At 34.9% G+C, this 23,935-nt stretch overlaps 2 protein-coding genes across 6 annotated transcripts; one reads left to right on the top strand and one right to left on the bottom strand.

Annotated features, from left to right (window-relative positions):
* Window positions 1–327: 327 nt before the first annotated feature.
* LOC102689062 (transmembrane protein 243) lies at window positions 328–8,847 on the bottom strand. 3 transcript variants are annotated; one of them, XM_015353197.2, is made up of 6 exons: window positions 8,761–8,847; window positions 7,996–8,052; window positions 3,276–3,558; window positions 2,524–2,574; window positions 2,131–2,235; window positions 328–1,347 (listed from the first exon to the last, which is right to left on the bottom strand). In XM_015353197.2, the coding sequence occupies exons 3-6, from the start codon at window positions 3,351–3,353 to the stop codon at window positions 1,225–1,227; spliced, it is 357 nt and encodes a 118-aa protein (XP_015208683.1). In that variant the 5' UTR covers window positions 3,354–3,558; window positions 7,996–8,052; window positions 8,761–8,847; the 3' UTR covers window positions 328–1,224. The 3 variants fall into 3 exon arrangements, with proteins under 3 accessions (XP_015208683.1, XP_015208684.1, XP_015208685.1); XM_015353198.2 differs by lacking the exon at window positions 7,996–8,052; XM_015353199.2 differs by lacking the exons at window positions 7,996–8,052; window positions 8,761–8,847 and adding an exon at window positions 5,603–7,973.
* dclre1c (DNA cross-link repair 1C, PSO2 homolog (S. cerevisiae)) lies at window positions 8,763–23,815 on the top strand. Of its 3 annotated transcripts, none has more exons than XM_069192215.1 (14): window positions 8,763–8,856; window positions 14,484–14,535; window positions 14,852–14,936; window positions 16,028–16,087; window positions 17,132–17,187; window positions 17,491–17,592; window positions 17,884–17,956; window positions 18,613–18,753; window positions 19,110–19,211; window positions 20,003–20,139; window positions 20,399–20,453; window positions 21,049–21,137; window positions 21,482–21,579; window positions 21,859–23,815. In XM_069192215.1, the coding sequence occupies exons 2-14, from the start codon at window positions 14,489–14,491 to the stop codon at window positions 22,875–22,877; spliced, it is 2,064 nt and encodes a 687-aa protein (XP_069048316.1). In that variant the 5' UTR covers window positions 8,763–8,856; window positions 14,484–14,488; the 3' UTR covers window positions 22,878–23,815. The 3 variants fall into 3 exon arrangements, with proteins under 3 accessions (XP_069048316.1, XP_069048315.1, XP_069048314.1); XM_069192214.1 differs by lacking the exon at window positions 8,763–8,856 and adding an exon at window positions 14,016–14,152; XM_069192213.1 differs by lacking the exon at window positions 8,763–8,856 and adding an exon at window positions 14,159–14,387.
* The last annotated feature ends 120 nt before the right edge of the window (window positions 23,816–23,935 follow it).

The raw sequence follows: 23,935 nt of genomic DNA, 5'->3' as shown, positions 1-23,935 counted from the left end.
GAATAAAAGTATTATGAAAACTGCATACATTTCACTCACTTTGTTGACAAGAATAGAATTTGATAAGGATACCAACACAATTCGGTAACATTTTCTTGCTAATATGTTAGGATTTAGTTGCACAACTAATGTTCTAGACACAGTGGATCTTTCTGATAGAAAAATGATTATTTACACAATACAAGTCAATAATTAAAACAATCATGGGTAATAATTAGGTCAATGAACTTGAATACTGCTAAGACTCTGGTTAGTCTTTCTCTACAACTATTCGCTTTAATTCAAATGAAAAACTGATATCCACAAAACACAGACACACCTCTGGGGTAGTGTATTGACGCATTTTATTTCTTTATGACTTCAGATTTAAAATGGGAGATTTTTGTCACAGTTTTATTAGCATTTTGATTATATAAACCTGTTTTTTTTCTTGGTTCTGAGAGCAATAATTAATATTTTAACTAAGAAAATGTGCAATTGGTCTTTCCGTTATCAGAAAGTATCAAATGTCTTCACAAGAGCTTTATTACAAGGAATGTAAACTTTACCAAAAATAATAAAAATGCCATTTCAAAACTATGGAAAAGTTTGGAATGTATACTTATCTTTTATATACAATTATAAAAACTTCATCCTTTAGTAATAATGGCTTTTCTCAGAGCTCAAGAGCTCATACAGCTTGTTGGCAGTTTTAACAAAAAAAAATTATGTCTCGAAGAAATAAAACTGATTAAATTCCTCCTGAAACGCAGCATTCCAAATCTGCCAATCTGGATTACATTAGTTTACAAAAGTTGTTGTAAAGTTACTAAAAGCTGAAGAAATGATTTGAAAAGTATTTTAATTGCTAATGCAATTATGTAGATTCCCAACAGATATTTTGTAACTTCAGAATGTACCAATTAAAAAGTCTTGACTGTTTAAGATCACGTGCTTGCCTCAGTATACTCTTGCCAGGCTGGTTTTGCAACATGCCTGAGAAGTATGATGAAAATGTCCTTTCTATCCCTCTGTACAGTACACAGTGACACTCTTAAAGACTCAATTTAAATGATCTTTAAATATATATTCACAATTAATCCATTCTTTTATGATTACATTATATAATACTACTGCTTCTTGTACAGAGATTACATTCTTTGTGCTTTTGTAAGGTACAAGATCTCCACGTAGAACAGCTCCTTGTTATGTCAGTACAATGTCTATAAGGCATTTTGTTGTCTCTCATTTCCCCACATCATGGAAGTATAAATTGGCACATATGCAAAGCATTACTATTGAAAATAAGACATAATAAATCAGATTTCGGAATTTAGGTTCCAGGTCTCCTTGGCGATACCAGAAAATCTGTGGGAGACAAGAAATTCTTTTTTAGCACATCAACAATTTCACTTGGTTTAAGGCTTGTGCCATTAGTGTTAGCTTACCATACAAGAGAGCATTAGCCATTTTTTCACCCTTTGAGAATATAGATTTATTTTTTGTATAGGTTGTACTGTGATGGGGGTGTTTTGGTCAGCTTTCCAACAATTCACCAATAAAAAAAACTGAATTTGGGGTACTGAAATACCAGAAGGTTATTCATTAATTCAACAGGCTAATGTACAGGGTTGTACATTAATTGTCTACACATTTACAGTTTCCAGGCATGATATAACATTGAAGGCCATTGTATAACAGCATTCTACTCTGAGCTGGAAACAAATTCCATGTTAAAGCCATTTCTCTGCATTTTTTCAGTATACAGTATATTCAAACATTAAATTATTTTCTAAAATGTGATTCAGCATACTAAACTGTAGCATCATTTTGAAAACAGCTAAACCTACTGCGTTCACGCCTTGTTATAAACCATGCCTACACTGATCTAAATCACTGATCTTAAAATTGTGGCAGAAACCCATCCTTGGTTTTTTTTTCCCCAAATTCATTCTGTTTTAAAAACAAATGCCCCGCTAACAGCTGCATCATTAATTAAGTACCACATACACTGTGTGTATGGTAGTACACAGGAATTATGAAGACAGGGTTGAGAAACTGAAACTCCAAAAGGATTGAGATTGATGGATTGAGGAGGCCACACACACATAAATACTAGGTTATGTGGTTGTTCCCCACAATCATACTTACAAGTACTATAACTGAGGCGCAACTCATAATGATACAAATGGCGAAGAAGACATTCACAGGTTTTGGAGGTAAATGAGGGAAGACAAAAGCACTAATAATTGTAACCTGCATAGAGAAATACAAGAAAGATAAAAGAAACATGAAATCCTTTTGCTTTCAGTTAAAAGTCATAAAACTAAAACCTGCAAGAAAAGGTTGGGAAAACCTGTAAAAATGTCAGTTCTACATTTAAATGTATCCAACATATTTACCACAAAAATGGTTTATCCAATTTCTAGCAAGAAAGCTAAATGATCTGAAACATTTTTTTTCTTTTAAACACAGTAAATACTGTTACACCATAAAGGAATATTTAAATGGTTATCAATGTCAAATGGAAATGTTATTACTTACTATAACTAGTAAAGATGTGAGGCCACCAACTATTAAGTTGATGATTCGATCCTGAAAAAAAAGAAAGAAAAAAATGCAATATGGAGCACAAGTTTCTAAAAACATTTGCTTATGCTGAGCTTCTGTTGAATTGGGGGTACTGAAATAGCAGAAGCCACCTATCAATCTTCATTGTGTTCACTTTTGGAGTGACCAAGTAGTGACCTCCAACACACAGGTTTTGGGCAAGAGTTATTAAGTAGTATTATGTAGAATAGATTCGAGAGAACAGTGTCTCAAAACAGACCAAACCGATTTTCTTTCTTTTGTGGATGGTTTGAAACGTAGCGTAGAAGGAAACATCAGAAATTGTTATTTTGTAGCTGCTGTTATTTAACGATGCACATTTTCAAACAATCAGTTCCCAATCATAACAGGTTCTTTGCTCCTCATCTTTTTATAGATGATAATGGACACTCAGAAATTCAGTTTCATTGCTATTTTCAAATGTACTCGGAGCAAAGCAATCAATACAACTGTTGGAATATTTATTGCTTTTACTATACTGCCACATCAATGGTGTCCACTATTTCCCTCTTAGGCTCATTAATTTTTAATCCACCCTTGTATACAGTAGAAACTCTTTGTCAACTCAATCATTGTCATTATAATTGCATTCATTGTGGTTCAAATTCAATGTTCTCTAATGCATTTGACTAGTAACAAGTAGTTTCATTACACATGCAGTCAAAATAAATATAAAAATATTTTACCCTGGCAGATGTTTCTCCAAATAAGGGTCTGTTGTCCAGTCCACTGGTTCCATATGTTCTGGTTGTATAATCATCCATGGCTTATAGCTGTGCAATTCCTATACAAGAGACCTTCTTAATCTCTCAATAAACACACTCCTACACAAGTGTCTCTACAGTACATTTTCACTGGAAACATTGGTTCCGGTAAACAAGCTTCCTTCTGAGCAGAGAGTAAGCCGTCTTTGTTCTTCAAGCTGGTGAGGTTCTTAAAGTTTGCACATCACTCCCATGGATGGACTTTCTGTGGGCAATTTTAGGAAAAGGTATTAGAATAATAAGGATTCACTAATGAAATAAAGTTAAAGGCTAATTTTTTACAGTTAACAGTTAATGGTAAAAAGCAACAAAAAGACAGCCATCTTCTAATTGCTTCATCTACATCACCGTCGCAGAGGCGCTGTATTCTATCCTGAAAAGCAACAGGAGCTAGAAAGGGCACACCCTGTACAGGACACCAATCCAGTGTAGGGCAGACAGACACAGACACACACTCACACCAGGGCCAGTTTTACCAAAAACCAATTTGTGGGAGGAAACTGGAGAACCCACAATAAACCCACACAAACACAAGGAGAACATACAAACTCTGTGCAAATAGCACCCGTGGTCCGGAATTGAACCCAGAGCTGAAAAGTGACAATGCTAACCATTGTATCCCCCTGCCACCCCGCAACAAAAGACAATCACAAGCAATTCAAGTATTGCTTGAAATGTCAGTTTGCCACAATTTGTAGAGAACATTACACTGAAGTCAAGTTACCTATTTCAGTCAAGTCAGTGCCCACATTTGAGCAACTATGTAAGTCTACCTCAATTAGGTGAAAATGAGATTTTCCATTCTCTGTGTTTAATGTGTACAAATTCAAAAACTGTTTTTAACTGTTTTAAATTGACTCCAAATTTATGAGTTTATACCACCAATCATATTTCCTTTTGTTTTTCATCCAGGGCCCTGCATATTTTTATTTCTTGGGATTAAAGTTCAAATAGTAATGTCTAACTTTATATACTGTATTAAATTAACTGTGAAGCAAATGACTGAGCTGAAAAAGAAACAAAAGCTCAAACATTTGTCATATTTTAATTTCTCATGGTCATCACTTTTATGATGGCACCACCTATGGAAAATATGCTATAACTATACATGTACATATGTATCGCGCAACCCAGACCTAAATGACAGATGTCATCAATTAAGCCAGAGTGGAGAAAGGGAAAATCTGACTCAATTACAATAACAGTTCTACTGTAGAAATAAGTAATACAGGCTACCTGTTTTAGAAATACAAGCACAGGGTATCTTTTAACTGTTTTCATGTTCACATCAATCACCAGATGTATAATTACATGGGAAATGACAGTATCTAATCCGTTGTCAAGTTTTTCTTGACATCTTTTTCTTAGACTCGAATGCACGTTTTTACCGTACATTCTTATATGTATATGCAACCATGTTGTACCTGGATGGGAGACCTCCTGGGAAAAACTAAGGTTGCTGCTGGAAGAGGTGTTAGTGGGGCCAGCAGGGGGCGCTCACCCTGCGGTCCATGTGGGTCCTAATGCCCCAGTATAGTGACGGGGACACTATACTGTAAACAGGCGCCGTCCTTCGGATGAGACGTAAAACCGAGGTCCTGACTCTCTGTGGTCATTAAAAATCCCAGGGCACTTCTCGAAAAGAGTAGGGGTGTAACCCCGGTGTCCTGGCCAAATTTCCCCCCTGGCCTTTACCCCATCATGGCCTCCTAATAATCCTCTATGAATTGGCTACATTACTCTGCTCTCCTCCCCACTGATAGCTGATGTGTGGTGAGCGTTCTGGCGCACTATGGCTGCCGTCGCATCATCCAGGTGGATGCTGCACATTGGTGGTGGTGGAGGGGAGACCCCATTACCTGTAAAGCGCTTTGAGTGGAGTGTCCAGAAAAGCGCTATATAAGTGTAAGCAATTATTATTATTATTATTATTAAACAACAGCCACTATATTATACTTGTAAAGAACAGATAATGAACTAATGTGAGTTCAATTTCTCAGTGTACCCCCAAATCCCTCCTACAAATAAAGGATAACAGCTGGAAGAAATGAGATTATGTTTAACAATTACAAAAAAAACAAACAACCCAGCTCTTCAAGAAGAATACTATACTCCGAGGGCACAGGAATTTGCCCATTCTGGAGATATGATTTAACCACTGTGGTTTTCATTGCTAGATCAATCACATGCTGCTAAGGATAATTTTATTTACTACTGTAAAATAAAACATTTTTCTAAATCCTACATACCCTATATGAAGTTGCCTGTCATATGGCTATACCACTTCCTCTCAAAATGCAAAACACCTGCATTCTGGGGTCACATGAGCTGCATATGGCTTCCTTCTTACAAGGACTGGAAAAAAAAATGTTCCACTGTGTTGTTTCAGCAAAAAAAAAAAGCACACTGCACAAAACAGAACAAGTACTACATTAAAGACATTAGGCCAGAAGCTACATCACAACTAAACCTTGTGATAGTAGCTAAAAACGTCAAATATGCAAAACAAGACATGGGCCAGCCAACCAAATTTTATTTAAAGAAAAAGGCACATTTTTTTGAAAACAAAGAAACCTATTTTCTTACAACTGCTGACACTGTTTTGGGACAATTTTAAAACAATACATACAAACTGCTTTCTATTTTGATTTTTGTTTTGCTTCAACTACAAAGATTATATCAAATGGATGATAATACAGATTAAACTTCTGCATACCAAGACACAAGCATATCTTGACTAACAAGCTGGCAGCTGTCTGCCTGTACAGCAAGATATTTTAGCATTAGTGAACACCTGCTTACTGTGCACACTCTCTGAAAAGCAAATGGTAAAATTAAAATGGTTTTATTCTTAAATAAAGACTGGTACGTAAAACTGTGCAATAAAACTCTATGTTTTATTTAAATATAATATTAAGAGGGGAACAAATGCAATTATGTAAGACTATTTTTAAAACTTAACCATCTAACTGCTCAGGAATAGTAACTAATTACAGAAGTTACCATACACGTTAAATCAGAGCTGGAATACATACAGTATAATCACTGAATATTTGCTGTTAGCACTCAATGCAGACGACTATATACAAAAGAACGAGAACACAAATAAGGGTGGAAATGTTACACAAATAAAAACGTACACGATTGGCATATTGGTGTGGCCATCCACACTGCTGGCTTTGATTCTGGGCCGAGATCCGTTCTGGGTGGAGTTTGTACTGTTCACATGGGATTTCTACCACCCACATTCCAAAACCATGCTGGTTAGATTAATTTGTGTCTCTAGTTTGCCTTTGTTTATGTGTGTGCCCCGTAATGAAGTGGCATCCTGTCACTGGTTGGGACTAGATGCCCATGCTTACGTGTAAGACTGGCCATAACCCTCTATAAAACAAAGCCACTATAAACAATGAATAGATAGATACAAAGCAGCGTTATAACACATCGATATTTCAAACTTCCCTGTTGAAAATGTTAAAAGATACAGAGTACAGTGCAAAAAAGTGGAAGACCAACAAAGAACAACCCCTTCATCGATTCAAAAGAAACCCACAAAGAAAATGTAAGGATTCAAAGGAAAAAGATTCTGGAATGAGTGTATTAAACCTAAGTGACACATTACTTAATGAACAATTCTGTGGTTGAAGACTTTGTTAAAAACCACCAATAAAAGATAATGCCTTCAAGCAAGCAGTCTTAACAGCTATAGTAAACCACAAGCTGCACAATAAATTCTATGATCTGATTAAATCAAAATAGAGCTTTTTACTGTATGTTGTCCGTCCCATAATATACTGTATTTGGATGAGGCTGAATTCCTTATTTCAATCAGAGATGTGGGTCCATAACGATTGCTTTAAAGTGCAAAGCAAAAGGAAAATGCATGCTTTTACTAATGATCAGCTAGTAAATGCAGACAATTGCATATAAAAATAAAGATCTGAGAAAAAGCAACAAAAAACAATCTAGCTTTCCCAATCCCTGGGCTTGATCCGATCAGGATGCTTCCACCAAATATAAAGAAATGAAGCACCACCCGTAAGCCTTAATGAAACCGAAGGATGTATTGTGAACAAAAACACCTCTGTGTTCATTAAAAAATGCTACGATCAATAACAAATTCACCCAGAAAGGTGAGGCATATGGAAGTGCCAAGAAAAAGAAAATGTGGCCTTAATTTTCTTTTACTGGAACATAGTTAATTTATGCAATGGTTGATTAAAAAAACCTTGCATTTACGTTAATTAATCATTTTTGAGGTCTACATCTCTAACAGTATTCATGAATTCAATCTGTTTTTGTTGAAGCCTTTTCAATTGCCAATTTGCAGAGTGCAGAAACAGTGTACCACGACTGTACATGAAGGAAGTATTCAGTTTTAACTACTGCACCCTTGGCATTGATATAATAACTTGTTTCAGTGTGGACTACGTTGTAATCATGCCCCCTTAACAATTAGGATTATGTTGTCCTGGCTACAAGAGGATAAATGGTAACACCAGTGCACGCTGTCCTGGTTAGATATTTATAATGCTAATCGGTTTTCTTAGTCCCTTACATTCATCGCCAGTCGTAGGCACAACAGATGAAATTACAAATAAATCATAACGGTAATTAATGATAAAACACGAAATGATTTTACCTTGTTTTTTTTTTTCTGTCGGGTACATCTCTTCAATTTGAAGGCCTTGTTTGAAATCTGGAAGTAATGAGCATTACTCAACTACCCAGCAATTCAGCCACTTAAAACTCATGATACACAAATGAGACGCTAGTCAGAACTGTAACAATGTGTCTTATGGATCGCTGTTTTTGCACGTCCATTAGCTTCTGTATATCTTTAGTCATTAAAAAAAATCACAAACTCTACTTTAGAAATATAAAATACATTTTTATACAACAGTAGTTTATAAATATAGGCTACTGACAAGAATCTACCGTGCAGTCCGTACACATGTACCTCAACAACACAGCCATGCAAAAATATCATGACTCAGTACTTTAAAAGAATAGAGTAGGACACATGAAACTCATTGACAGACGCTGAGTAAAAAACGAGGCTTGATTAAAAAATAATCATTTCACAAGTACTCCACAAACTCCATTTCATTTAAACAATTTAAAACTACTTAGGCCGAGATAATCAATAAAATAGAACTCGTTAATGCCTTTCAAAATGAAACATGACTTCAAAGACAATAAAAACGTAAGAAAACAGACTTAGTTCATGTTTTGTTTTTGTCAGTGACATTTAACAGTAACGTGTGAGAAATGTAACCATAATAAAACAGCCTCGTCGAAGAAACTCTGCGAAGATCACATGCACAGTTTATGTCGTGTACTCTTTATTAAAAGGAAAAAAAACACAATTTAAAAACACAGGGTATGTTGGTAACAAGTAACTCACCTGCCGGAAAGGAAAAAAAAAATCTTATTGTTTCTTTGCTCCAGCTGCCGCAACCACTCAACTTAACACTGAATCGGGTCAGCGGGGAGATTAAAGGTAAGTGCTCTTAAAGGCGAGATGAGCACTTTAGAGAATTTATTCTTGGCGACAAAAAAACTTAATAGGAATATGAATTGCAAAGTGAGAAAAGGGAGCTAATTTCTTCAGACTGAAAAAACGTATACCTATAGAATGGCCTAATATTCTTGTACACCCATATACAGAAATAATATTTTAAGTACCTTTGGCATGGCATGTGTGGAACTTTCATTTCTTTTGCAATAGTTACGGGAAACCGAGCTTCCTGAATTATTTTATTGATCTTCAGAAAATGAAATTAAGATGATGTTTACATAGATAAAAAAAAATGTTTTCTACTTCCATTTGGTTTAATAAAAAATACTTTAATGATACACCTGTTCAAAAATAAGAAAATACTTTTCCAAGCGTATTTCTACACATTATGTTAAAAAAGATATTAACGAACAGAAGAAGGTTATAAAAAGGCTTTGATATTTGATTGCATATTAACCATTCAATAGTGCTCACTGATTTGATGTAAAAGAAATTGAATCAATTGTAACAGTATAAGTTATTTGTACAGTACATTTATTATTGTTCCTTATTTATTTTAGAATTTATTATATTTTATGTAAAACTGAGAGACTGCACATGGACCATAAACAGGTTGCCCTCAGTTTAGCTCTTCAAAAACTCGGTACCTTTAAACACAATGTGTATACTGAATTAAAAGGTAAAAGATTTCCATGGAGAACTGACAACTAAGGGAACCACAAATCGATGTACTGTACAATTAACCTACCTAAGTGCACAAATGTGTAATATGTTGAAAATTAGAGACGTTTAGAATCCACCTTTTACAATAATGTAATTTACAGTTTCTTAAATACATATAATGGACATTCAGCATAAGTATGTAGTATAGAAAGCTATCATTTCTTATTGGTAGTTCACTGACATTTTTATTTTTACAGAAATGAGTAAACTGTAAGGAAAGAACTGTTGTCTGTTCTGAACATGCAAATGTTGCTTTTTAAAGCACCAGCCAGTCCCTTTAAACTTCCTCTCAGACCTGTAGCTGAGTAATATGCTGACAAAATTCATACAGTACATGCCTAACTTCAGACTAAATTCTGATGTATTTCAAATGTTACACCTTATCTTGATGATCTACGAAAACTAATTGCATGTAACATAGCTATATATGGAATTCACGGCTACTGTACGTCAGTGTTATGAATGCGATGACTGTTTATAGGAGCAAAGACAAAGAGACAGTATATTCTTTCTGGAGGTCCAGTGACTTCAACATTTTGCATTTGCCTCTTTTCCTGTATGAATGAGAATTACAAGGTAAAAGTACAAGTGGTGTTTTAAAACACCATTTACAATAGAAAGAAATCCACAGCACTGCAGCAGCATATATTATATTTGTATTCCAACAGTATTGTGTTTAAACTATTTTTATTAATGTAACCTTATAAATAATAAAGCTACATTTTGCAAGACAATACATTTACTGATTTCTGTATAACATTCAGTGTCAGCACTTTTTTTCAGGAAGCTTCAACACTTTTGCCCTATATGAATATATTAAACATGTTAAATGATAAAAGTTTAGTTTTATGTTTTATTATTATTTATTATTGAATTTAACACTCTACGTATTTCAACAAATTTCTTGTTTGGTTTTAGTACAGTATATCTAGTTTGTAAGAATGTAGGATTTCATATAATTGGATTTAATTTGCATATTCATGCAGTTGCTTCCAAAACTGTCCATATCTTTAAAAAATGTAATTCAATAATGAACACCACGATTGCTCAAATGACAATAGTTAGTAAGCATATACTTTAACTTTATGCACTTCTTTGTCTTCACACTCTCGCTTTCTGTTGTAGTAGTAGAAAGTGTTATCTCGTCGCTGCAGTTTCTTCACAAACCCAGTTTCAGGCCATCGATCGATCTAGGAAGATCAAAGAACAAAAGTTGGGTTTCATCCTAAAAGAGACCACATTTGACCACAGGACCTATACAGTATGTTTGTTATTGGTCTCCCAGTCAATCAGACTTTCATCACGTCGGATGGCAAACAATTTGACCGAGAGGCAACATATAAATAATGAAGTCTCCAGATCAGAGATATTTAGTAAGACCTTCAAAAGTAGCTCTACCCACAAATAATGCGTTTACTGTATGAGCATTCTTCAAAACTGTAAACCATGGGGTCTCTTTCAAGAGCACTCTACCTTCTCCCTGTGTAATTCCACAAGCCCACGACATGGGTGACTGGCACATCTCTCAAGGTAAAGTACATTGATTTGTCCTGATAAAACTATCCCAGAGGAAAAAAAATACAAATTCAGTTTTTTTTCTAAACAGAGTTTGACAAGTCACGCAGTACAAGCAAATTTGCATTGCTCAATAGTCTGATGCCCACAGAATGAAGGATTTTGAAACGATAATGTCCTTCCTTGAGTTGCTTCATATTGTTCTGCTCTCAGAAGACATTTTAAAACTCTGTAGCAGCAGGAATTATAACAAAATCAAAGATAAGATGAAAGGAAATATCAACATATCTCAAATGCAACAAGTGAGGAATTTAATTCGTAAAAAAAATCATTATATAGTACTAGCAGCACAACAGTCATTGCATTATACATCTATTATACAATTCTTTTAGGGGCAAATAACAGAGCAAGTCCTCCAGCTTGCTTTTCTCCTGTGACTAAAAAAGGACAATGGTGTCCTGAAAAAGAAGCACAATATGTGCAGAAATTTTCAAAGAGACCATACAGTATGCACTCAGTTTATCAGATGAGAAAATTCTCAGGAAGAAAGCAACATTCTTAGGTCTCTTTCCTAAATTACTCTTCTGTTGCTTTCATTATGTATGTACATGCATAGGTTAAATAAAGATTTTGCGTCACAATATTTTACTCGTTATGGCAAAGATTCTTTATAAAATACATTTGAATTAAAAAGGGAAGACAGGAGGAAGACTAGAGTAAAATTTAACCAGGACACAGAAACATAACACCCCAACTATTACATACAGTGCCTTGAAATCTTTAGTGACCAAGCAGTCAGAACAATATCTTAACATCTCCCCTGAAGAACAGATTAGGGTATACTATAGCACACTATCCTGTGAAAACCATACTATGAATCAGTTTGGAAATTTTGGCCCAAAGGGAACAGTGCCACTTACTGATCCACCAGTACAACTTACAGCAACAATCTGATATTCATTAAAGACCTCATTACTTACTGGCCTTCCCTTACTTTTACATCAGGGGAAATTTAAAGTGAGTGTGGTCTCAAAATTCTAGTCGGAGATTAAATAAGAATGCCATTCATAGTTGAATAGCCATTCCTTGAGTTTTTAACATAATTTGTTCCTTGACACCTGTTAAAAAATTGGACATTTGTAAATGAAAATCAAATTTCTTCGACATCTGACATTATTAATGTTTACCCTAACAGAGCCCAGAATGATTGTTAGGGTAAACATAAATAATGTTAGGTGATTTTCAAGGAATTGAAAAGATTTTTCTAACATAATATAGTGAGAACATTATTGCCTGTTTATGATAGTTAATTGCCAGCAGTACAATAGTTAAAAGCTAACTAGACAACACTGAGGAACTACAGTAGTGTTCTTATGCTATGAGGATGGCATCTTCTGTTTGGCTACAAAGGACCTGCCTTCGTTTTAATACAAATCTCTTCACAACTGCAAAATCAGATATGAAAATGCATGCTCAGTTACTGCGCCAATTCATAAACTGGGTGTTCATAAATCAAGGGATGGGTGTACTGGCCTGAATTCCAGTCCTGCAGATAATATAGTACATTGCAAATTCTGGGTTTGTCTACTGCTTTGTGTTTGAACTAAGTGAAATTAAATTTGTTTTTCATTATCTGCTTTTACCATAGCAAAATCACACAATGTTCTGCTATTTTGACTTTGCAAACATAACAAATTAAAAAACGTATGCAAACTCTCACAGTAACAATTTTCACATTCTTGCTTTCATTTTTTTTACAAATAATTCACCAAAGTATGAACACACTCCGACTTAAAAGGAAACCAGTGTTAATTTGGCATTATGGTAAAAGTTAACTTGACTATTTTAACAAATGCATTATGATTTTGAAAATGGCAAGAACTAAGAATACAATTCCTCATTCTGATCCTTTATTCACATTTTAGTAAAGAATCTGATAGAGTTACTGTAAGTTCTAGTAAAATGTGAAGTCAAACCTAACTGAATAACCAATAAGACATTCTTGACTCCTATCCTAGAATTATAGGCTTGTTTCAAAAGAATGAATTTCTTTACCAAATCAACTTGCTTGACTTGTTTGTATTCAAATTCGTCTCTGTATCCAGCCTGCTGAAATCTGTACAGATTTTCCACCTCATCAGTCCACTGCTTGGCACGGCTCATAGATTTTGGTTTTGAGATGGCTCCCATTTCGGCTGCACAGGACATTTTGCTTACTGGTTCTGACGGCAATAACAAAAGAATATTTGTAAAACATATATCAAGTCAGATCAAGATGTATATTCGTATAAACACTATTAAAATCATCACTAAGGCAGTGGTCTTGAAAACTTATTAAAGCGAAATTATCACAAGCAACAAAAAGCTAAAGTAGAAAACACACATTGGATATTATCAAGAGCAAATTATTTGTCCACATTACTAATAATTTTTCGTCACTGTTGGATTAAAACAGCCGTTACCTTTCACCAGAACAGATCTGAAAATGTCCTGCTTTATTCTTCCTATTATAAAAGTGTATTAGAACGAATTATTAATGTGACATATTTTATCTGAAATTTCATAAACGGCGTATTCACAGAAAATCAAAGCGAGACTTTTGAAAAATTCAATCTACTACCATTTTTACATAAAAAGCCCCGCTATATTTTAAACGATGCGACTTACTCCAGAAAGAGTCCTGACACAATTGCAGTTGCTCACTGGTATCCTGGCAACTATTGACGCTAAAATAAAACAAACCGTCATATTGGCTGGTTTACTAAGTGTTTACCCAGAGTTGAATAACCTTTACCAGCTTTCGTCACTTGATGGTCAAAAGAAAATACATACGGAGTTTAAGAAACATTCTAAGCCTTGCAATTTATATTTTTCATGGATGTCTGATCATCATGTTTATGATTATAATCATTAAATATTTAAAAAAGCATACTACTTTCAAAAAGGACGTGTTAAGGGAATTTTATCATGACTTTCTCCTGTAAAAACACGTCAAGTCTTCCAATGACAAAAAGAACTACATACCTCCAGACACTAGAGGGTATTAGTTACATTTGAACTCTACGTTAATTTTAATTTCCTCGGTTGAAGAGGGAAATTGGTGTTTGTTATGTTTCAAACAGTAGTTGTAGTCTGTATAGTGTATATTTTCCGAGTAATTTGAATTATGAGCTCGTTTGAAGGTCGTATGAAAGAATATCCTACCATATCATTAGACCGTTTTGACAAAGATAATTTAAATGCAAGAGCATATTTTTTGTCTCACTGTCATAAAGGTAGGTTCTGTGTCTATACATGACATGATTTCTGTTTACATATTTGTGCAGTAAATATATGAGGGATTAGTAATAATTTCTCGTTTTTTTTTTCAGACCATATGAAAGGACTGAAGGGGCCAGCACTAAAAAGAAGGTTAAAATGCAGGTAGGGTCAGAAGCTGACTTTTATTGAAAATAGTATGATTTTAATTACAACATTACTTTTCAATGTCGTTGCTACCACGAATTACGATTATTAACGTCCACATACTATATGTGTAAAATCTAAAGAGTACTTCTGGTGTTTCATTTTTTCAATCCTCGGTTCTCGGAATTTGTCAGGCATGTGTTTAGTAAGGTGTTGTTGTGGAAAACAGAGGGAGTTATTTAAAATAAAAAAAAACGGATTTAATAGTCTGCGTTTATTAATTAGTGGTCTGTTAAACTGGTGTTTTAAGGGAATTTGTGTTTGTTTGATTCAGTCTAACAGTCCGACTGTACTGCTCGCCCGTGACAAAGGAGCTTTTACTGAGCAATCCGCGATACAGTTTCTGGGAAAATCACATTGTAAGTAGCAAACAGCTCATGCTGTTGTTGTTTTTTTTTTTACAGAAAGAAGAAGGCTCTCAGACTTGCTTTCCCATGATATTAGTATTGCATGTTCATATTTTAATTAGCTACAATATTGTTGTTATATACAATATAAATACTATATTTCCATCCTCTATGTCAGGGGTGCCTTCTTCTGGTTTTGGAGTGCTCTAATCCAGCAAGTTTATCAGTGTTTGTTACCTCTACGAAATCTGGCACCTTTCATTATTTTATATTAGGAATATTTATTAGAAGGATAATGGAAGAGCACAGGGATATACAATGGGCTTCTCTCCAAGTCTGTGAAGAGCACTCCCCCCACATTTTGAATTTTTTTTAAACTCACTTTTTCTCACTTCTTAAGCTTCCTCACCATGAGGTAACAAGCTACAATGCATAGTAAATGGCATTTTTCACTGGATGCTACAGAGCTACACACACACACACACACACACACACACACAACTGTCCACCAACATTGAACTGTGAAACCAAATTTAGAGTCCAGAGTTATGATAGCTGTTCTGAAGAACTTTCTGGACACCATATGGAAAAGGTCTTATCCCGGCAGCCAAGTAATTAGATCATACTGTGTCCTTAAAGATTAAATCCAGACTATTGCTAAATGTGACTGGGAAATACTTGTAATTTAGTTCAAAATGGGCTAGACATTAAGGCTTACCTGCTAGAACACACACATTTAATAAGCTCTTTCCATTTTGCATTTTCTTTCTTTTCTGCTTCTACTTTCCTATTTTGATAAAGTCAGACAGAATTTATACTGTTGAAGGCAGATACCCTAATTAGCAGGTGAATTGAGGAACTAGTCCATTGGCTTTTAAAGAGGCATTACCTAAATTATAAAGTTGACGTTCTGTTAGAAAAGAAAAATAACACATTTTGACACTTATTTAGTTAAGTGTAAGAAATATGGTGATGGTACAGTAAGTTGTAGACATTACATTTATCAGCTGTTAAATGCTTGTGTTTTTCTGGAAAGTGAAATATAATGAACATCAACATTTGTGTGTTAAGTCATATTTGGTTGTGATTACTGTTTTCAATAGGTTGCTCTTGAAGTAGAAACTCCAACTCAAATATCACTAATTGATGAAGCATCTGGAGAGGTAAAAGGAACTGTTTTTTTAAACATTTTTACACACTTCTAAAAACTATTAAGAAATTATTTCTCTTTCAAGCGAGACAATGTGTATAGGAGCCTTGTCACTATTGTTTCTAAACCAAACCTGCAGTGTTATATACTGTATTATATATATTAAAAAATCATAATGACTAATTTCTTAAAGTAAATCCAGTAAATATCCAGTATGTTGTTTATATTCTCCCAGTATTCGGGTGGGTTTCCTCCAGTTGTTCTGGTTTCCTCCCACAGTCCAAAGTCATGTTGGTGGGCTAATTGATTTCTGAAAAAAAGATTGCCTTGGTGAGTGTGTGTGAAGGGCCCGGCAATGGATTGGCATCTTATCCAGGGTGTATCCTGTCTTAAGGATGTATCCATCCTTAAGGATGGAGCCTATCCAGGCCATTGCTTGCCCGGATAGGCTCCATCTATGCCTCAACCCTGTACTGGATAATAAAGTGTACACAAAAGTCCTACAGTTGCAAGAAAAAGGTTGTGAACCCTTTGGAATAACCTGGATGTCTGGATTAATTACTCATAAAAATGTGGTCTGATCTTCAACTACTGTAAGTCACAATAATGGACAAAGACAATCTGCTTAAACTAATAACACAAACAATTGTACTTCTTCTTGTCAGTACTGACATTCACAGTTTAAACATTCACAGTCTAGGAGGTTCTACCACTTACTTAATACAAGGGTTTACATACTTTTTCCAGCCTGGACTGTGAATGTTTAAACAATGTGTTCAATATTGACAAGAAGAAGTACAGTTGTACAATCAGACCACATTTTTCTGAGTAAGCAATGCAGAAACCCGGGTAATTCCAAAGGGTTCACAAACTTTTTCTTGCAACTGTCTGTATAACACATTGACTATATGTAAGTAATACTCCTAACTACTATGATGGTTACTTTTGTCAGCATTCTTTAACAGCGTCTTTCTGTAAAAAGCACAATTGTGTTATTTTTCTATGGCTGTCAGTTACCCAAGTTAAGGTTGGTCCTCAACCTTCTTTATTTCTTCAGAAAGAAGATGTTGTGGTGACACTTCTTCCTGCTGGTCACTGTCCTGGGTCAGTCATGTGAGTATGAACACCTGTCTTATCAAACTGCTATCACCGTCTTCAGAGTCTAGTTGCTTTAACTACAAGGTACAGCAACAAATAAAAAATGTTGCACCAGAGGGTATCTTTTGTGGACCTACAATAATGTTTTAGGTATGCATTTTTCATATGCCTTGATATTATGACTGAAACAGAACACAAGCTATTATACACCATATAGAAACATTTATTTATTCAAGTATTTGTTTTCACTTTTGCTCTTGCTCTTGGGTGGTTTTGTTTGTCAGCTCTCACAAGACTCAATTCCTTTGTGTTGTGTAGGTTTTTGTTTGAAGGCAGCAATGGAATAGTTCTCTATACGGGAGATTTCAGATTGCCTGAAGGAGAGGCCACCCGTATGGAATTATTGCACTCAGGAAACAGGTACAGCACTGTACACCAAATTTAAAAATCTGTTGTTATGCTGCTGTTACTGTTGTAGCAGAAAGTTCTTTGTCTTCCATTAAAATACAAATTTGATATGCTGAAAAAATCATCATAATAAGTAAAAGCTGGATTTTTTGCAGGAATAGATTTCTTTTCAGAATTGAAAATTGTTAATAAAATACATTTTATGACAAATCGTATTGAAATAGTTCTGGTCACATTTTAAGGAGTGAATTTCAAACTCTTAGAAACTACAGCTATCCATACATTGTTCTTTTTTCTTCAAAGGGTGAAAGACATTAAGAGTGTTTATCTGGACACAACATTCTATGACCCCAGATTCTACCAGATACCAAGCAGGGTGAGCTCTTTAAAATAACCATTATAATAGACAATACAGAACTCTTTGTTCTAATACAATGCCTACGCTCAATAAAAAGATCCTTTTAGTAGGTGAGGATTAGGAAATACTGTAGGTAGTTCAACCTTTATGTGGTAGATTTCCTGAAAAATGTAACATAAATCAAACTCGTATAAATTGTAAATTATTTTTAACTTTAAATTTGTGCATTTTTGGTTTAGCACATGTCATGAATACATACCCACTCCTTAATTTAAAAAGAATTAGGTTCTAGTTTAATGTTCTTGTGCATGACTAGCAAGAGGGTGCTCATGGGGACAAAATATGCAAACCAGAAATGCACAAAAATCAAGAACTGCTTATATCACTTTAAAGTAACCTTAAAGTAACTATTATTACGGAAAATGTATTATTTTTAATCTACTAACATAATTTTAATGGTACATTATGAAAGTAACAGAACGCCATTAGAGCTCTTTCTGGAAATGTCAAATAAGAAAGTATTATCAATCACCAGAGGAAATGTATGATAATGCAAACAGAACCTCAAGTCAGAAAGCAGCATACCATTAATGCAGTCTCTGCTAACATTTTAGGTATAAGCTATTAATTAGACACAGGTCATTAATTATTTTCCCGATGCTACCCTATTGCAGGAGGAGTGTTTAAATGGAATAAAGGAGTTGGTGAGAAGCTGGATTACACTCAGTCCTTATCATGTTGTGTGGTTGAACTGTAAAGCTGCCTATGGCTATGAGTACCTCTTCACCAACCTCAGTGAGGAGTTTGGTTCTCCGGTGAGTAAAACCATCAGCTGTGGCTTTAATTTAAGACCTGTCTTTTCACTATAGCTTTAAGCATGTAATTAAATGCTGGTAAATGGCACTTTGAAATATCATTAAATTATATTATTAAAGATATTTATATTTATTTTTGTCGCAAGACTCCGAGAGATGCTGAGATGGCCATGAGTGATAGTGTTAACGTTTCATTCATATACTATGTGTGCACACCTGAATAGAATCAGCTTGAAGAAAATCTGTGATGTTGAAGGAAATATGTAATAATATGTAGTAAATATATGTACAAATATGTAAACAATATGTAATAATTGATTATGTAATTCTTACATATAGCTGTATTGATGTTTCAGGTCCACGTGAAAAACCTAGACATGTTCAGAAAGATGCCTGAAATTCTGTGCCATGTAACCACTAACAGGGCGACTCAAATACACGCGTGCAGACATCCCAGGGTAAAATGGTCTTGTTTCTCTAAGCTTTTGATTTTTATGTTCTGTGTTGCAAACGTTGTATAATTAGATTTTTAATGGGTTGTATTGAACACTGAAGAAGTTGGAGAAGGTTTATTGTTGTTTATAAGAAAACAAAATCTTGTTAAGTTTACCTAAGAGGAACTAGCACAGTGTATTCTAACTTGATATCTAAGATGAAAAATATCCATATCTTCTGGCTATTGTGGTATAACAGCTGGGACCAGAACCTTCATCTGTTGTGCTCCCTGTCTGTGAACATGCTAGTTTATATCTGGGCTGCAGCTGGTCTAATGATACAGAATCATCTTTTTCCAAACCTGTAAGGGGTGTCTTGGTGTTGGCAGATAGCAGCCTCAAAGACTCAAGCCTACTGCACAGTCTCATAAGGATACTTTAGAGATATTGTACTCAACTTACTGTACGTGTTTAAAAATGCGTTAAGGTATGAGCAATGAAAAGAAGAGTTAAGTGTGCTTCATAAGATTATATAGAAGCATATATGTTTTCTAATTCTACAACTTTATCCTTAGCATTATGAAGATCAAACCTTTAGATTGAGTGTTCACGTATTTTTCTCAATTGTATTTTCTGAATGAAACGATTTATACTAAATCACTTTTGAGGTAATACATTCCACGTTGATTCAGTACAGTGTCTATAATTCTTTGGTGTGAAGATTTCATACATTTGTTTTAATGTGTTGTTTTATTACTGTCTTGCTTTTGTGGAAACTTCAAAGAGGACGTTATTTTCCCTTTTTGTTTCTTCAGGATGATGAATTCTTCAGAGCAAATAGGCTGCCATGTGGCATTACAGCTAAAGATGGAACTCCACTGCGCATAATCAGCATCAAACCTTCGACCATGTGGTTTGGAGAGAGAACCAGAAAAACAAATGTCATTGTGAGGTGAGAGTGCTAGCATTACATTTGTGACCTGTAATATCTAATTACTGCTTACAGCTGGCGAAAACAGATGTACATAATTCCAGTTATTTTAAGTAATTTAAATTATTATATTAAAAGTATGCTTGAAAAAAGATTTTCTGTTGAAACAATGGATCAACTGTGCACCCTTGTTCATGTATTACCAGTACTGTGGATTGATTAATGTCATTACAAAAATGCAGGATAAATGCACTGAACTTATTCTTGATCCTTTTTTCAGAACAGGATCAAGTTCATATAGAGCCTGTTTCTCCTTCCATTCATCCTTTTCAGAGGTGTGTTTTATTTATTGTTCTTACAAGCAATGAAAAAGAAATAGTGCCCTGCCAAATTATTTTTGGCTATAAATGTGACTTTACTGTAGTTAGTACAGCGAGCATTGTTAAGAATATACTGCAGTTACACATTCACTTATGAAGTATAAAATCATATGTATGACATTTATGTCTGTCTTGATTAAATGCACAGTAAAAGGTAAATTGAGCAATCATATGATGTCTCACAGACTATAAAAAATAAGGAGTCATTTCTGTTTCTCATTCATAGCTTTTGGATGCTAATAGTGTTTGGTTTCATAGCAACAAGCAGCTCAGAGAGTGTCAGGTGTATGCTATCTTTTGAGTCAGTGAATGCAATACATACTTTGAACATTTTTAACTATTAAATGTGTCCTTCTTTTAGGCTTCAGCCTAGTTATCTTCAGCTATTAAACCATGGAAACAAAATTAAAAAATATTTTTACCCTGTTCATTAAGTGGAATTTTATTTAAATTATTCATAAACTTATTTGGTAGAAGTAAACAAATTGACTTCAAAGGACATTTGGTTGCTTTAATTAATATGAATAGTTTTGTTTTTCCTCTTTCATAGATCAAAGCATTCCTTTCCTATATTTGTCCTGTCAGTGTGTATCCCAATGTTATCCCAATGGGCAGAACTATAGAAGATGTGAAAGAAATGTAAGTATACTTAACCACTTTAATAATGTTTTTCCTCTTTTACAATATAGCATTGTGTTGTTTAGCTTAACTGACTGAAGTATGGCTTGAAGGGCTGGGAGAGCTTGTAGTGTTTTATTTGTCTTTGGATATCATTGTTAGCCTACTACTTTTAAATGCATCTGAAAATTAGTGTTATTTTTAAATTGAATGTAACAGGGGAAATGTAAAAGATATCAACAAAAGTGGACTTTTTTGTGAATGCAGCAAAAATAGTAATAGTCATTCCTATTGCTTGAAGTGAGGTGTGCCATACAATTATGGGGGCTGTTTTTCCAGCTTTATGCATGTTTTTGTCTCTGCAGACTGATGCCCATGTGTAGGGAACATTCTGGAAGAGGAGAAATTGTTTACAAACCATTGGGGACACTCAAGAGAGCAAAGCTTAATTGCACATCTATAGGTATGAACAAATAAAAGTAATATTAAAGAGTGCATGTCTAGATACAGCTTTAAAAAAACAGTACGATGCCTTCTTTAAGCTTTCGACATCAGGTAGAAGTTTGTAGATAACAGTTTTTACTGTACTAATTCAGATATTTCTAAAGATATAAATGATCATTTAATAAAATTTTTCTATAGTGAAAAATCCTCCCCAAAAAACAAGTATTTTGGATATTGCAGTGAAGGGAGTGTATGACTGACATCAACTCCTTCTGATGCCTCATTTTATATTTTCTAGATTCTGGTAGTGAGGAGGAGCTTTTTGATGAAGAACAGCTTACTCCCTGGAGAAGAAAATTACCTAGAAAAGAACATCAGAAATCTTTGCCTTTGGATTTGAAGCTGAGCGATTTTCAAAAAGGATCTTCCATTAGCTGCCAGAAAGAGGTACCTCATTCTTGCGATGAAAGAAACTCCTCTAAAATAAAGGTGGATTATGTTGACTGTGAGGAGTCTAATGATGATGAGGAGGATGAGGAAGAGGAACCAGAGGAAGCAACTGGAAAGACCATGGACAGCTCATCTTCTTGTAACCATGGTAAAACCTGCAGCTCCAAATCCTGTGCCACATCAACGTACATTCACAAAAAAGATGAAACACCTTTCATTGAAGGAGGAATCAGTGACAGTCAAACAAATAAAGACACTTTCGTGGGTTTAAATGGTTCTGCATCTGAACTTCCAAAATGGGATGCATTTTTCAAGCCAGACCCAGTGATGACGGACGAAGGTTCTGAATTTGAGAACAGTCAGACGCGGTCAACAGAAAATGCTGGATCTCAGTCCCCGGACCTCTTCAGTGACTCAGATAATGAGGCATCCACTCACATCTCTTCTCAGAACTCTTCTCAGTCAACTCACATCTCTGAGCCATACAGTGAAGGTTGGGGAAGCCAGGCCGAGACAGTGCTGCTTTTATCTCAGGAGCGAAAAGTAGAATATTTGAAGTGTTTAGATAAAGACGTACAAAAATCTACAGATGTGGAGAACCTTGGAGTGCCGTGTGGAAATGTGTGCAGGTTCCTGGCACCAGATGAGATCTTGCATAACACAGATCCTAGTGCAGAAAAAAACAACCAAGGGCCCACAACTGGGCTCTCAGAAGTGAAATCGGAATCTCAGTCGTCTTCTGATTTTGAAATACCCCCAACACCTGAATCAGAGGTCCCTCATGAGGAAGAGCTGAAGGAGCTGTACATGAAACTAGCTGCTGGGGAACCAATATATGTCAAGAAAGGTAGCCAGGCAATTAAGTGAACAATTTATATGAAAGGTGGAAAATACTTTTCTTCACATTTAATGAGATGTTGAAAATGGAGTGACCTGTTGTGTTCCATATGTATCATGTTTCAACAACGACCTACCTCCCCTTAAAATGCTATCTTATTGTTGCCTATTCACTAGATCCAAAATTAGTAAAGCATTCTCCTGGGTGTAGAATTCTCATCATTATAACTATAAAATATCAGTATGATTTGACACTGCCCATGCAGTACCTAAAATAATTCACATTGCCTGTTTACAGTTTTCAGGTCCACATGGGATGTCAGAAAATCCACAGTAGAGGCACAGGACAGGATGATATAATTTTCTTTGACTGAAATGACTGTCTTGCATTATTGTTCAAAGAGAATGCTGGTACAGTGTCATGTTGAAGTGTTTATCAGACAGTGGCCAACACTAAAGCAAAACTCTAAGCCAACTGCCAAAATAAGATTTCACATCACTTTGTGAAGGGTTTTTGTTTAACGATTCTTTAAATTCCATAGTGGAATTGGCAGGTGATTGGCAGCTCAAAACCAGTACATTTTGTATTCAATAAAATGATACAGCTTATTAGTCTGTACAATCTAGAAAAGGACTATCCAAGTTGGTTTTGTCTATCCCTTCCTTCATTGCTTAGATAAAGCCAGCTCCTCAATTTCTATTTTGATGCCAATTATGAAGTAAGTAGGAGCACAATTTTGTAATAAGAGTGGATCCTAGGGGCTGTAGGCTGATTAATCCTGATCTATAATATTAATATATGCTCAAAGAATATACCTACCTCAACTTCCTTTATCCTTTTGCATATGTCATGATGCTGTAGAGCTTGGGGTATATTACTAGGCATAGTATGATCACAAAGTTTTTTAGGTTACCTCAAATCTTTGTTTTAAGGCATTGTATTGCTTTTAAAAAAACTTTCAGAAATATTATGAATCTCCGTTGTCTGTATATACTGCTCATATTTGTCTTTTCTGAGTAATTGTATGTTGAAAATATTTCTCCCTTAATACTATTCTTAATTTTTAAAATTTGAAATTGTTTGAGGT

The sequence above is a fragment of the Lepisosteus oculatus genome, chromosome 7 (assembly GCF_040954835.1).
Source record: "Lepisosteus oculatus isolate fLepOcu1 chromosome 7, fLepOcu1.hap2, whole genome shotgun sequence".
Lineage (NCBI taxonomy): Eukaryota > Metazoa > Chordata > Actinopteri > Semionotiformes > Lepisosteidae > Lepisosteus > Lepisosteus oculatus.
Note: the sequence above shows the minus strand (reverse complement) of the source record. Positions and strands in the feature narration are given on the sequence as shown.

Bases quoted from the DNA above. Each gene is read 5' to 3' on its own strand.
- LOC102689062 (XM_015353197.2), bottom strand. From the start codon at position 3,353: ATGGATGATTATACAACCAGAACATATGGAACCAGTGGACTGGACAAC. The intron at 2,236-2,523 runs GTAAGTAATAAC...TTCTCTATGCAG, and splicing joins TCACATCTTTACTAGTTATA to GTTACAATTATTAGTGCTTT. The intron at 1,348-2,130 runs GTAAGTATGATT...TGTCTCCCACAG, and splicing joins GCGCCTCAGTTATAGTACTT to ATTTTCTGGTATCGCCAAGG.
- dclre1c (XM_069192213.1), top strand. From the start codon at position 14,279: ATGAGCTCGTTTGAAGGTCGTATGAAAGAATATCCTACCATATCATTA. The intron at 18,754-19,109 runs GTGAGTAAAACC...TTGATGTTTCAG, and splicing joins GTGAGGAGTTTGGTTCTCCG to GTCCACGTGAAAAACCTAGA. The intron at 20,140-20,398 runs GTGAGAGTGCTA...TCCTTTTTTCAG, and splicing joins AAAACAAATGTCATTGTGAG to AACAGGATCAAGTTCATATA.